The sequence below is a fragment of the Anastrepha obliqua genome, chromosome 5, assembly GCF_027943255.1.
Source record: "Anastrepha obliqua isolate idAnaObli1 chromosome 5, idAnaObli1_1.0, whole genome shotgun sequence".
NCBI lineage: Eukaryota > Metazoa > Arthropoda > Insecta > Diptera > Tephritidae > Anastrepha > Anastrepha obliqua.
The window spans coordinates 62654524-62669573 of NC_072896.1; the positions used below are offsets into that span (position 1 = coordinate 62654524).

Here is a 15050-nt window from a genome sequence, read left to right on the forward strand (position 1 = left end):
TGATATGAGAAACAAATGGAAAGGAAAAGAGAAGGTGGATATAAAGAGGGGAGCGAAAGAACGCAACACTGAGGTAGGGGATAAGGTCGTATTGCGAAACATCGTTTTTCAGCACAAACTCACACCAACGGTCTCAAAATAAGAGAGAGAAATATAAACGAGGTGACAATAGCCGCTGGACGAAAGATGTTGGAGGAACATAAGCCATATAAAAAGAATGCCGCTATCCGCTACGTTAGCCAACAGAGAGCCCCAAAGATGCGAGGCACAAAATACACAGCTTCCAGTTGACACGATTCCAGAGATAGGGACTTCATCCGAGAATCTGGGAAATAATATGGAGGTTTCGTAATTTCCAAAAATACACACAAATAAGAGAGGAATGTAGAGAGCAGAGTTTGAAGGGTTAATTAACGTTACAACTAGCGAGTAGTTGGCAGTTGTCGTATAGATGTGAGAGAGTACCGAACAAATTCCAAGGCGGAAAAACGAATAATACATTGTCTATATTGAAGAGGTAAAAAAGTGAGTTTTATTTGGAAAACGGAAAACATATAAAACGATGGGTTATTACAGCTTTTATTCAAATAGTAAAGTTACTGTATTTAAAATAATTGTTATAAAATGATATTGCGACTTTTGGATCATGGGTCACTATACTGAAAATTGATATACGCTTATTAGGATTAACATTCATCATTTTTTCACAAAGGCAGGCCCACTCATCTCCGTAATAAGTACTTATCGAACATGTGTTAATTCCATATTTTGCACTGCTCTGTATCAAATACTTTAGATCAAATAAATTTTTTGCGTTTTTGAATGGGCTCTCTCCATTGCACATTTCATATAATATACATCCTAATGCCCAAATATCTGACTTAAATCCATGTTTTTCTCCCAGCATTACTTCTGGTGCCATATAAAGATATGTGCCAACGGGACTATGTGTTGGTTTATTGCTACTGTGTATTGTTGAAATACCGAAATCCGCTATCTTAATTTTATTTCCACCGGCTAAAAGAATATTTTCAGGTTTAAGATCTCTATGAATTATATGCCGAATGTGTAAATACTCGAGCCCCAATATAATTCCAAATACAAGTGAATTAAAGAACCTTTTAGAAATAGAAGGGCGCAGATTAATATTATTATTTATTGCATCACGCACAGTACCATTTGAGGCATACTCCATTACAATATTTATACTGCTCTCGAAGACAAAAGCCCGGATGAATCTTACAATGTTTGGATGTTTTAATTGCGAAATAATATATATCTGTGTGTGGAAGCAAATTATGTTCAACGTTGGCAATACATCATTCAACGATTTAGTTTACCTCATCCATCATTTTTATTTCCAGCTTTGGCTGACGAACTTGTATGCGTTTTACACAAACATATTCCAGGACACCATTTAATATGGACTTACAAAGATAGACATGTCCAAATCTCCCTCCACCCAGAACACACACGGGGTGTAAACTTGAGTCTCCTATACTCATGATGATAATTAATTAATAATGTTAACGAAAAACCGTTATACTGGGGAGAAAACTAATATTACATTTACATTAAGCCCAATTGCATAATTTTAAATGAGTAATCTAAAAGTGTCTACACTGCCTTATTCGAATTTCCATTGACATCTCATTAAATCATTTGTTGTTAATTAACTTTGCCTTTGGGGATATCTCCACTATGAAAAATAAGTCAGTCATATGCCTAAATGAACTAATTTTAAGGCCGGCGGGCCAATTAGATGTCCTAAATTCAGTAGTTTTCGCGAAGCGTTGTAGGATGAGAAAAAAAAGCAATTAGCCAAATGAAGTTTTGGGGATAGTTTAATATATATTTGAACTAAAAAAAAAAAATTTGTACAATCTCCAACAATATATTGTAAGCCGAGTTATCAATAGATTCCCAGAGCGCCTTGCAACTGAAGTATCCAACTTCTGTACAAGATACAACTTGCAATTTTCATCTGAAAACAAAAAAAAAAAAGATTATTAATTTTGATGTAATTATCTTCGATGTGAACTAAGAAAATTGGGAGAAACACGTAAAATTCGAATTTTTGGGGAAGGTAAAAAAAAAGTGGTTTTTCAAGGAAAAAAAAACTCTTCAACTGGGTAAAAAAAAAGAAAGTGTGTGGTAGTTCACGGAACCCGCACGATTATTTCAATATAATGCATGCAGAAGTCATGGACAGCATGGAATGGAATTTTATTAAACAGAATTATTTATTTATTTTAATATAAAAAGAAATGAATTTATTGTACTCAATTACATTTGGTTCTCGGCATTGTCATTATCATTATTGGATTCGTTTTCCAAAAATGAAACAAGGGCTTTATGGTAACTGAAATACGTAAAAAATGATCTACATTCTAATCTATCAAGGTATCGATGAAATACTGCATCAATGGTAGTTCCGCATCTTGTTGTTGGTACTTCACCATCATTAACCATATTTAAATTTAATTTTTCTTTGAGGAAACTTATTAGAGTCTTTGATCGCTCTTCTGCAAAATTGACATTAAAGTCGCCACTTAAAATCATCGGAATTTGATGATCATGTTGTCCTAGCAACTCAGACAACATAATTAGGTCCATGATACTGATGAAATGACCGCCCATCGACTGATCGATTTACGGAGAAATGTTCTTCATCGATATCCTGATGCACAGATGACAAATTATCACTTATCGGTCAACCGGAGGATTCACTGTCACGGTGTTCAACAGTAGCTCTTAATTTTTTACGCTCCAAATACTCACGTTGCCGTTCAGCACCTGTTTTCGGTTTCCGTTTTTGTTGATTTGATGCCATATTTAACAGAAATCAATCAACAAAACAAAATATGTTTGTAAGATTTGCTCAAAACTACACACACACTCTATGACGCGTCTCGCGTTACTAATAATATTGTGTTTGGGAGAACTGTCAACTGTTTCCACCGAAATGCGTTCGCAAAGTGTATGGTCTTTGGTATGGTAAACAGATTTATGATACATTATTTTGCGGCGACAGCACAGCGCAATAGCCCAGCGGCTAGCAATGTGGGCTTCCGATCCGAAATCCTTGGTTCGAATCACAAGAAAATTTTTTTTTTTTTTTTTATACATTTATTTCATTTTGTTTTATGATATGTTTATGAGCAGATTTTTTTCATGGCAGAAATACTCTCGGAGGTTTGCCATTGCCTGCCGAGGGGCGACCGCTATTAGAAAAATGTTTTCATTAATTTTGCTTTCACCGAGATTCGAACCAACGACCTCTCTGTGAATTCCGAATGGTGATCACGCACCAACCCACTCGGCTACGGCGGCCGTCAATCAAATGTCATATTGACAAATTGCAATCATTGTTGCCATATTTCGCCAGTCTTTTAACAGATGGCGCTGGCATAGCGTGAGTTTTACGTAGTTTAGCGTAGTTTTACTCCTCACAGCGTTTCATCCACGCCACGCTTTTAACAGATGGCGCTGGCGTAGCGTCACATATCGATGAAACGCTATGGTTTTACTCCTCACAGCGTTTCATCCTTCGAGACAAAAGAAGTTTCACTTCAAAAGTCGCTTAAAAAAAGTTTTTGGATGTTTTTTTTTAGTTCACATAGAAGAGAAAACAATACTGAAGATAACGCATTTTGAATGAAATGGATAGTTCGTTTAGTTTTTTTGCAATCGTGTACATAAATTAGGTAAAATCGTGAAAATGAAAAGCCGAGAAAATGGGCGGAGCACTACAACAATAAGCGCACGGTTGCTCGACGCCGCACTACGCTCGGCTCTGTAGCTCTGCAAATACTTGGAATTTAACTCTGAAAATTTGTGTCTCATGTTCTTGAATATCTAAGCTATTGATTTCAGGAAAAAAAAATCGATTTTTTGACCTTTTAATTGGCCCGCCGGCCTTAAGCAAATGTACCTTTTTTTTACTAAAGTTAGAGAATTACGACTACAGCGGGGTTTTAAAGGCTTTACAGCAGATCATACCAAAATTAATTTCTAAAGTGGTATTCTACATCCAGGATATAATTACGCCAACGTAAAAAATTCAATTCAAACAGAGATAAGAAATTACCATCGCATATAACGACACCATTTGCATGAAGATCGTTCTGAGTTTGAATAATCCATATTCTTATCTTCTACACAAAAGATCCAACTAGATAAAAGATCCTACTTAAGACGCTGGAACTGGATGTAGTCGGCAATTTGGAAGCCATTTTGTTCGTCGTTGTAACCAAGGGTAATAGTGTACATGGTTACGCCTTCCGAAATTGCTGTGTCGTAAGAGCTCAAGGTGAATTGAGTACTGAAGGTGGCGCCATTAAGCAACAGTTACTTTAATCTGACGTCAGTTCCCTTCGCAATACAAAACAAATGAACAAAACCAACTAAAGTAAGGGAAATTACATGTTTGTGAAAATTTAGTGTATGGCTTGATAATTTTATGATTTGTGAGATTTAAACTAAGGCGTAATCTTATATTCTATCATTCTTGCTTCTCCGGAGGGCTTCCCATGTCTCCATGTGCGGTGACCAAGGAGGATAAAGAGGAAATAAACGGTCCGCCATGGCAGCGCCCCATACCATGGTAAGCCCACCGTTACAAGCTGAGGCGGCCTGATAGCGGAGGGCTTCGTTAGGAGACAGTCTAATATTATCCCTATATTATCCGCCGGCTCCCAAACCCACCCAAAAGGCACGGTTCGCGTTACACCTTGGGTCTTCGACTTGTGTGGTTCGCGGTTGTATTCTCTTACCCCCAATTTTGGGAGATATTCCTCTATCCACTATCTGGAGATGCGCCCTCTAGAGATAACAGGTTCCCCGGCCTTTGACCGTGCTTCAAAGAGATGAACATCACATAAACAAACGTTGTTACTATCGTTTAAAATTGAAAAATGATGACATTGATATGTGAATTTGCATTTTTTTATTGAAATTTGAATACAGGTACTAATACCGCGCAGCTGACAATTTTTTTTATTCTACTAAATGTCAACAATACATGAAAAAAAATTCAGCCGGTATAAAATGAGTTGCTAGAAATTGTTTTTCGACACGTTTCGTACCCTCCCACATTCACTCTCTAACATCTTAACCAAGTTTCAATAAACAAATCGTCTTACCGTATTAAATACTGTGTCTAAATTATTTATGCGGCATTACACTTAACCCAACCTAGATGCAGTGCTAACAAAGTAAATTACGAATGGGCCGTGGAAAAGGTGTAATTCTCGAATTACTAACTTAGCGAATTATGTGTCGTGGGAACATAGCATTAATTTTGAGTTAAATCGATATCAACATTACTTCGAGAACATTAATGCATTCATGTTTCTAGATTCGATACATCGCTTCCATTCAGTTGCTTCCATTCCTATTCATGTGTAGAATTTAATTAGCGTTATTATTATATTTTGATTATTATACCATAATGAATGAATCGGTTAATGAAGATATTGGTGGATTTGATAATGAACTTTTAGCTTTGGATGCACTTTTGGCAGGCGTTGAAAATGAAGGATTAAAAACGAAAGGACTTGAGAAGAATGTGGTAAATAATATCCACTCGAACGATACGGATAAAGTTGAATACTACCTTGAAAGCAAATTCAATAAATATGGTGGCAATATAATTCAACCTGTATCCCAACCTTCTGAAACAAGTGGCTCACACCTGAAAGATTTCAAATTATGCAAGAAAGGATCATGGCTCAGTGGGCGGGAAGTGTCAACTCCTACTGACCCTGTATTTGGTTTGCGAATTATTAATCCTCAAATTTCCACTGCACTGCTAACGGAGAGAATGGCTAACCGGAAAGCTGTTACATTCAAAGAATTACCTAAGTATATATTAAAAGATTTGACAAGCGATTGGGTGATTGCTGGTGTTATATTATCTAAGGAAACGAAGTGTTCTTCTAAAACTGCCAATCCTTTTTCAATTTGGAAACTCTCAGATTTGCAAGGAGACATTAAAACGATATCGGTTTGTTTGTTCCAAAATGCACACGATGAATTGTGGAAAACTCCAACTGGAATGTGTGTAGCCATTCTAAACCCTTCCTTAAGTGAAAAAAAAAATTATAACAGGGAAATTGCTAATCTGTCTATTGACTCTTCAAAAAAAGTTTTGATTTTAGGAAAGTCTAAAGATTTAGGTATATGCAAAACTATAAAGAAAAATGGAGAGCACTGTAAGAATTTCGTAAACGTCAGCGAATCTGATTTTTGTATTTTTCATATGCAAAAAGAATATAACAAAAATAGTTCCATTAAGAAAAACGGAAGACTGCTAGGTAAACAACTAAATGTGGGCATATTCCAACAGCATCGATTCAGACCATCCACCTCTAAGTATATATAAACTAAAACTAACGAAATTAATTGATCACTTGGACATTTTTATCTACTTGGTTTGCTATGGTGGGATGGTTTGCATGATGATTTTAGAAATCGCCCTGTATTTTATTTATATAAGTACTTCGTTGTTTATAACTTACTGTTTTTAGCCAGCAATATTAAATCAACTCCACGTTACAACACCGGTAAACTTTGTCAACGGGATAAAATGATAATGGATTCCTTAAACACAGCAATTAAACCACTGACAACCATCGATAATATACCACTAACTGCAAATATCGCAAAACCTGTTACAGCCAATGTGTTAGATAAAAGGTTCAACTCTAAGATTGCTTATAGCGTTGAGGCAGGAGCGAAACAGCGGATGACAGACCTAGACCGTATAAAATCCTTTAATTCGTCATTGAATATCTTTGAAAAATTTTCGTCAGCGACTAAAAGTAGTATACAATTTAAGGGTGAGATCTTTGTAATTAATATTTTTAAATTGGAAATATCTTGATTTTAATTAAACTTGTAGGACTGGAGACAAACGCATCTGCCATGCAAAAAGCTATTAATGTGCTAAGGAAATGTCCTATTGAAAAAGTAAATCCTAATTCAATTCGCGGAACAAAAGAAGGTAAAAAACGCGCAATGGAAGTTCTTCACGAAATGAATGAACCAAAAAAAAGAAAAACTGAAGAAACCTCTAAGATTCACTTGACGGATGTTTTAGAAAGAAATTCAACGCACAAGGAATTGATAGATGTTCGACAGAGAGAAGAAGAAGAGAAATATTTTAATAGACTTGAAAAAAAAGAAGCAATGGAAGAAAAAATGCTAAACACATATAAACTGCCTTGCAAAGCTGTTATATGTAAAAATTGCAAGTATGCCGCGTTTTCCGCGGCTGATCGCTGTAAAGAAGAACGGCACACTCTGAAAATAATTGATGCTGTAAAGCGTTTTTTTCAATGCAAAGACTGTGGAAATCGTACAACGTCTCTTTTTAGAATTCCAAAGTTGAGTTGTATGAACTGCACTGGTTCAAGATGGGAACATTGCGCCATGATACGGGATCGGAAAGCACATGATTCCTCTAAAGAACTTTCCGTAAGAGGGGATGAAGAGACATTTTTGGGAGCCACATCGAAAATTAATATCAACTTGCTACTGCCAATAGATTAAAAATAAATATTTGTAAACTTATTGAGGAATATGTTTAATTTAATCAAAATTGCTTGTTGTAAAATACATTAAACCCGTTGTACAACTTTCAATAAAGAATGAAATGCATTTATTAATTGTGAAGACTTGCTTGTATAAATAAACATCAATCACCTGAACGAAATCTTTGATTTCAAAGTTTGTACAATTGACGGGAAATAAATATATTATATTTAATTGGCGCGTACACCCTTTTTGGGTGTTTGGCCGATCTTCTCCTATTTGTGGCGTGCGTCTTGATGTTGTTTCTCAAATGGAGGGACCTATAGTTTCTAGACGACTCCGCACAGCAGATATTTTTTGTAAGGTGCTTTTTCATGGCAAAAATACACTCGAAGGTTTGTCGTTGCCTGCCGAGGGGCGACCGCTATTCGAAAAAACTTTTTCTTTATTTTGGAGTTTCGCCGAGATTGGAATCTACGTTCTCTCTGAATTCCGAATACTAGTCGCGCACCAACTCATTAGGTTGTCTGCAGGGCCGTGGAGAGAGTATTCGGGCCCCGGGGGAAACTTGAGATGCGGACCCCTTCATTTTTTTTTTATTTATCAAAATGCGTATTATGTTATAGTGATATAACATTGAAACATTGAAAAACTCATTGATAGAATTAATTATGAAATATTGATTAAAATGAATTTTAGAAAACTATTCAGCAGATCTGAAATAAAAAACGCAGCTGAAAAAAGTTAAATTTTTTATTCATTTTGTGTGCAGAATATTCACAAAGCAATGCAGATGTTCGGGGACAGAGTATCCAAGTTTTTAGTTTTAAATTTAATCTAATCATCACTATAATTATTAATTATCTTATAAATCAGTAGCATAAAATGTTCCATTTTAATAAGAGCTCAATAATATACACGTTTGTATCACCATATTATATTTATTCTTCGTAATCGTGATCATAACATTCGATATGGTGACACCAAAAAAAGTCTGTGACGGAACTCTGGTAGAAGTATTATTTACTATATATTTTCAAGCAGGAAATTTCTTGGAATTACCCTCGAGTCCGGGCCCGGGGGAAAAAGTACCCGATCCCCCCCCGCACACATTTTTTCGTGCGTGCAGCCGGCTAAATCGAATTATAAGACGTTATCACGTCAAAATGTAAGGTTTACATTTAATAGAACTTTTCCGTTATTGCGAAAAAAAAATTGCATCAGTATCTTTCGACGATTTACTTACGTGTAAATATTTAGTGTTGCTTCAGAAGATCAAACCTACTTGGGAACCCAGTAATCTCAAAGATCGATTTATGTTTTCAAAATATTGCCCTGATGAAATACATTTCCCTTGTGCCTGAACTTCAATACTTTGTGTTCTGTGTCCGTCTTTGTAATACCCTACCCCAAGGCGAATCTAATAAGTGTAGTCCGCGAACCAAACTGGCTAGGGAGGAGTCCCGAAAAAAACCAAAAAAAGGTAATGGAAAACAAAGGATCTATTACTCCAGGTGGAATCCACACAAGTGGCAATCCACCCGCTTCGGCGGCAGGGGCATGGATTCTGGAGGCCCCAACCATTACCCAAGTCTCTCAGCTCTACGAGCGAGAGCGCATCCTGGAGGAGACGGGGGTTGCTATCGCAATCTCCTCTCCTTCAGAGTCTGAAAAACGTTTCCCTGCTTCTGAGGGCCTGAGTTGTGAGGTCTCTTCGGTGGCTGCACGACCTCCCAAAGAAGCTGGGAAATCGAAGAGCGCGGCAAGGAGGAAGAGAAGAAAGCGGCGGGCAGAGCTCATGCGGGAGAAATCCTCATGTGGCTCTGCCGGCCCTTCTGTGTCTGTGTCTTCCAAACGACCTCGGTCAGCGGAAGTGACACCCACGGAAGCTACCGAGTCTTCGGTGGGCACAGGCACTCCCAAGTTGTCTCGCTCTCGAGGCAAGCGGAGAAAGACGGCGGCTGAAAGCAGCACACCTCCCTGCCCTGCGGTTGCCGCCAATGACCGAGCCACGACCCCCCAAGGTACGAGCGCGGTCTTGGCGCCAGTCAATGTGGCGGGAAAAGGTTCTGCTGAGCCACGTCTCTATCGGCGCCTCGACAAAAAGTCCAGCACAGCTGTCTGCCCGGCGAAATCTTCGTCAGTGGAGGATCGGGAGCTGGACCTTCGCCCAAGCACATCCAAGGGTGCGGCCAAGCCATCCTATAGCGAGAAGGCTGCTGGCCCACGACCTGTGGCTGTGGTTGGAAAACTGGGGCCCGACCATCAGCTGACGGATGCAGAAATCAAATACTGCAAAAGCCAGCTGATGCGTCGGGTTATTGCCTCCGGTCCGGAAGCCAACGCGAAGGGCTATGAGACAAAGGACGGCACCATAAAGGTGACGTGCGCGTCTCTGGCCAACTTCGAGTGGATCAGGACCGCGGTCAATAACGTGCCCCCCATGGGGACCACTCGCTTCGCAGTCTACAGCGAGGAGAGTGTACCCCTCAGGAAGGCCATCTGCTGGATTCCGGATCCAGACCTGTCTACGGCGGATGTCCTATCCTGTCTACGTGCCCAGAATCCGGGCATCAACACGAGGCTTTGGCGAGTCGTCTCGTACACCAAGAGTAAAAACCGGGACGGGAAGGAAGGTGCTACTCTTGTGGTGCGAGTGGACGAGGCCAGTGTTGATGTCATGGGCTCACGGTACGGGAACCGTCTGAGTCTCTTCCTTGGGACGGCCAGCTTTCATGTCTTTCCCAAATGATTGACTCGGACGATTCCTGTAGCTATCGTCCCTTGACGGTGACGCAAATTAACTTGCAGCATTCCAAAGCCGCTACTGCACTACTAAGTAGAAGGCTTTCCCAGCTGCACACATTACCCCACATAACAGCAGTGCAAGAGCCCTGGGTCTTTAGGGGCCGTCTCTGTGGCTTAAGTGCGCTGAAAGGGGCCACGTTACTATATGACAGGAGTTCTAGCAGACCTAGGACCGGTCTTATAGTATCATCCCATCTCACTGTGACGGGTCTTGAGCAATTCTGTTGCCAAGACCTGGTAGCGGCTGAGGTGTGTTATAGAGGTAGACGCGGATGGTCGAAGTTTGTGATTGCATCTGCTTACTTTCCTTACGATGCTCTGGAAGGGCCACCACCCGGGAAGGCCACTAGTCTCGTGAGGTTCTGTGAGCGGCGCAGTCTGGGCCTCATCCTATGTTGCGATGCTAATGCCCAGCATACAATCTGGGGCAGCAGCAAGTGCAATGGACGGGGCTCTCGACTATTCGAATTTATCGCGTCCTCCTGCCTAGACATACAAAACAAGGGCTCACAGCCAACGTTTGTAACGTCTAGAAGACAGGAGGTGATTGATCTAACCCTATCAAACTCAAAACTTGGGTGGTCAATCAAGAACTGGAGAGTCCTTGCCGAAGATTCGTGCTCGGACCACAGGTACATTGAGTTTCAGTGTGGCGAGGAGGCACAAATGCCATTGCCCTCTAGAAACCCAAGAAAAACAGACTGGCAGAAGTTTAGGGAGGCGTTGCGGGACCTTGACGTTGCGCCACCAAGACTTCGAAAAGAACAGGCCATTGAGGCGGCTGTTGAGAAACTCAACGCTGCCCTAACCGACTGTTTTGAGTCAGCCTGTCCAACTCGACCTCTCCCGAGCCGGACTCCCGTTCCTTGGTGGAACCAAGAGCTCCAGATGTTGAGGCGTGAGTCGAGAAAACTCCTAAACCGGGCCCTCAAGACTAACCTTGCAGAGGACTGGGAGCGATACCGTGATGTTCAGAAGAACTACAAGAGGCTTATTCGGGAATCGAAAAAAGCCTCATATAGGGAATTCTGCAGCGGTATTGAATCTCTGAGTGACACGGCGAAGTTGGTTAGGATCCTGAAAAGGGACCCAACGGCAAAGCTGGGGTCACTTAGGAAATCTGATGGCTCCTTCACGGAGCGGAAAAGTGAGACACTCAGCTTGCTGATGGAGTCTCACTTTCCTGGTAATCAGATAAGCATCAGCCGGCAACAGCCCTTATTGATAGAGGCAGTTGTCAGAGCTGCTACACCTTCTCGGCATGACTGGTTCGTTGCCAGATCTGTGGTGAATGTGGCCGCCATTCGATTTGCCATCAAATCTTTTGGCGACTACAAGTCGCCCGGACCAGATGGCATATTTCCTGCCATGCTGAAGGAGGGTGCAGAGTTCGTGACAGCAGCCCTGAAGAAAATCTTCTCGGCATGCCTGGCACTGGCTTACATACCACGCTCTTGGAGGATGGTGAGGGTCGCTTTCATCCCAAAGATTGGAAAAGACGACTACACCAGCCCCAAAAGCTTTAGACCAATCAGCATGACCTCTTTCATGCTGAAAAGTCTCGAACGACTAGTGGAACTGCGCATACGTCAGAAGTCGCTGAAGGCTCACCCTCTGTCTCTATTTCAGCATGCCTATCAGAGTGGAAAATCCTGCGAGTCGGCACTGCAAAACCTTGTTGCAAGGATAGAGCTGGCCATCGACAGGAGGGACTACGCTATGGGTATCTTTTTAGACATAGAGGGGGCGTTTGATAATGCCACTTTTGATAGTATGTGTAACTCTGCTAGTAGGCACGGCGTAGACCGGGTGCTAGTAAATTGGATTCGTTCGATGCTGGCCCAAAGAATCGTTTCGGTGCGAGCAGAGGAAGATCTGCTGGTGTCATCTGGGGTTAACAGAGGCTGCCCCCAAGGCGGTGTGCTGTCTCCGTTGCTCTGGTGCATGGTAATCGATCCTCTACTCACCACCTTAAACGATTCGGGAGTCTACGCACAAGCATATGCGGACGACGTTGCTTGTTTGGTAACAGGCTCTTCGCTTATGAACATCTGCAGGAAAGTGCAGAAAACTCTGGATCGGATTGACACTTGGTGCTGTGCGAACGGGCTGTCGGCAAATCCCGCCAAGACTGGTATTGTCCTCTTTACCAGAAGGAGGAAGCTTGACGGAATCGTTCTGCCAAAGCTAAAAGGAGTCACAATCCAGCTATCCAAGGAAATTAAATATCTAGGAGTAATCCTCGATAGTAAGCTCCTATGGAAATCACACGTTGAGACAAAGGCATCCAAAGCGCTGACAGCTTTCTGGCAGTGCAAAGGTGTCTTTGGGAAAACGTGGGGTCTCTCTCCTAGCAAGGTCCTATGGATCTACACAGCTATGATAAGACCCATTATCACCTATGCATCAGTGGTCTGGATGAGTAGACTATCCCTAGTGGAAGTCAGGAGGACCTTATCGAGACTACAACGCACTGTGGCCATCTGTTGCACCGGAGCTTTTCCGACTACTTCAGGCCCGGCACTAGATGCTCTGATTGGTTTACCACCACTTGATGCTTTCATCCGAGGAGAGGCCCTGAAGGCCATCTGCAGACTGAAACACAGTGGGAACTGGTACGGCCCTTGTCCGGCATTGGAACACAGAGAAGGTATGGACATCGATCCAACGATTCTCTCCATGCCCCTTGACTCAATGCCATCAAGAGTCGTACTTGAAAAGAGATACAGTGTAGTGCTACCAGAGGCTCAGTTGTGGGGAGACTCAGAAAATGAGCCCGGCAAACACTGTTTTCGCATTTTTACGGATGGCTCCAGGACCGAGCATGGCTCCGGCTCTGGGGTCTACGTGGAATCCAGCGGGACAAAACTGCACTTTGCTCTTGGAATGCATGCATCTGTGTTTCAAGCGGAGGTGTATGCAGTTCAAGAAGCGATGAACTTTGTTGTGGAAAAACGATGGAGAGGCAGATCTATATGTGTCTGCAGCGACAGCCAAGCTGCGCTTATGGCCTTAGACAGCCCTCAAACCACATCAGGGGTAGTGAAGTCCTGTAAATCCAGGCTGAACTATGTCGGCAGACATAACAGCCTGATGCTAACATGGGTCCCGGGACACGTGGGTATCGCGGGTAACGAGACCTCTGACTCCTTAGCTAAGATGGGCTCTGAGGCCAATTTCTTTGGCCCAGAGCCCGCTTTGCCACTCCCCTCTGCGGCCATCACGGCCACGGTTAGCAAATGGGTAACTACTACCCACAAGCGAGCTTGGCAGGCTGAGAGAGGCTGCAGATGGGCAAAACTGATGTTACCTGTCATGTCCGATCGACTGTCGCAAACCCTTCTGTCATTAGGCAGAGGGGAGTGCAGACGGCTGGTTGGACTAATGACGGGCCACTTTCTGTGGGCAAAGCACATGGAAAGGTTGGGCATCTCAGACAGTGTACTCTGCCCAGCTTGTGAAGAGGAGGATGAGACGGCGGATCACTTCCTGTGTGTCTGCCCCGCCTTCGCCCGAATCAGGTTTGAGGTCTTTGGCACTGATGTGTTAAGAAGCGACCATCTTGGCTCCTTGGCACCACAAGATCTACTCAGATTTCTTCGGAGATCGGGTAGATTTAAAGAAAATTAAAAGGGAATCCAAGTGTAGTACAATGGACTCAATTAATGTCTGAGTGCTGCACTTGCTAGTTGTCCCGACAAAAAAAAAAAAAAAAAAAAAAAAAAAAGTGTAGTGTGGGTAAACCAACTGTACATCCGAGTGTCAGCCATTCGCATCATCTTCGTATACTTCTAGTTCTAACTTCAAACCGGCTGGGCAACACAGTTCGTTCTGTTTTCTTTCAATTCTACTTTCTTTTGTCGTGATATTTCTATGTACAAAACGTTGTTATTGATCTAGCGCCACCCCCTCTAGTGAATGATTCGTTATTGTGCCGAAAATTGTTGAGTATAAAGTACTCCAATATTTTTTAAAATTTTTGAATTAATTCCAATTAATCCCCACCACTACTACTACTAATTTTTTTAGAATTGTGAGTGTTTAGTGGAAAATTGTGAAAGATAAAACAAGATATTGCGCCTTCCAAAGTCGTTCTGACGATATACTCCTAGAATATACAAACAAAAGGAAGGAAAATTACTTATTTGTGAAGAGAATGAAAAACAAAAGTAATATAAACACATTTCTTGATACGGCGTCATCCGCAGAAAAACTGCAGGTGCGGATATTTTTTATTTTTTTTGTTTGTGCTTTCACAATTTAACACGCGGAACTTTGTTTAAACCATTCACTGAATATTCACAAATCCCCCTTTCACAAATTTTTTCTTTTTTATATGTTTTGTTCGTTTTTTTTTTTGTATTATTAAGATGACTGACGGCACACTCGCCAAAATCGCGAAAAATAAAGTAACGCTTTTGGGAAGACACCACATTCTGTATTAAATTCGCCTTGGCTCATTATAAAAAAAGTGAAAGCACTCTTCTACTCCCTCTTTTTTGACGGCCACTCTTGGGATGAGTTTGACCGACAGTGAAGTGTGCGATGGTGTGAGTACTTGATCGTTTTGTTTGAGCGTATTGGCGTGGTTGCTGTACCAAATTAGAATTGTTATGGATTAAAAATAATACATAGAAAAAAATGCAAAATAATATCTTTGATCTCAAAAATTTACAATAACAATTATTTGTAATATTTTTTTTTTA

At 41.4% G+C, this 15050-nt stretch overlaps 2 protein-coding genes across 3 annotated transcripts; one reads left to right on the forward strand and one right to left on the reverse strand.

The window, feature by feature from the left end:
* Positions 1 to 509: 509 nt before the first annotated feature.
* LOC129247216 (uncharacterized) lies at positions 510 to 1508 on the reverse strand. Of its 2 annotated transcripts, XM_054886243.1 has the most exons (3): positions 1341 to 1508; positions 1199 to 1279; positions 1008 to 1118 (listed from the first exon to the last, which is right to left on the reverse strand). In XM_054886243.1, the coding sequence occupies exons 1-3, from the start codon at positions 1503 to 1505 to the stop codon at positions 1110 to 1112; spliced, it is 255 nt and encodes an 84-aa protein (XP_054742218.1). In that variant the 5' UTR covers positions 1506 to 1508; the 3' UTR covers positions 1008 to 1109. The 2 variants fall into 2 exon arrangements, with proteins under 2 accessions (XP_054742217.1, XP_054742218.1); XM_054886242.1 differs by having other exon boundaries at positions 510 to 1279.
* Positions 1509 to 5335: 3827 nt separating this feature from the next.
* Positions 5336 to 7670, forward strand: LOC129246958 (protein MCM10 homolog). The gene is made up of 3 exons (XM_054885725.1): positions 5336 to 6317; positions 6531 to 6842; positions 6905 to 7670. Exons 1-3 carry the CDS (start codon positions 5453 to 5455, stop codon positions 7552 to 7554), a joined length of 1827 nt encoding a protein of 608 aa, XP_054741700.1. The 5' UTR covers positions 5336 to 5452; the 3' UTR covers positions 7555 to 7670.
* Positions 7671 to 15050: the final 7380 nt, after the last annotated feature.

Excerpts from the sequence above, each read along its gene's own strand:
- LOC129247216 (XM_054886242.1), bottom strand. The coding sequence starts at position 1,505 with ATGAGTATAGGAGACTCAAGTTTACACCCCGTGTGTGTTCTGGGTGGA. Across the intron at positions 1,280-1,340 it reads AAATAAAAATGATGGATGAG|ATATATATTATTTCGCAATT; the intron begins GTAAACTAAATC and ends TTCCACACACAG.
- LOC129246958 (XM_054885725.1), top strand. The coding sequence starts at position 5,453 with ATGAATGAATCGGTTAATGAAGATATTGGTGGATTTGATAATGAACTT. Across the intron at positions 6,318-6,530 it reads GAAAAACGGAAGACTGCTAG|CCAGCAATATTAAATCAACT; the intron begins GTAAACAACTAA and ends TACTGTTTTTAG. Across the intron at positions 6,843-6,904 it reads AAGTAGTATACAATTTAAGG|GACTGGAGACAAACGCATCT; the intron begins GTGAGATCTTTG and ends TTAAACTTGTAG.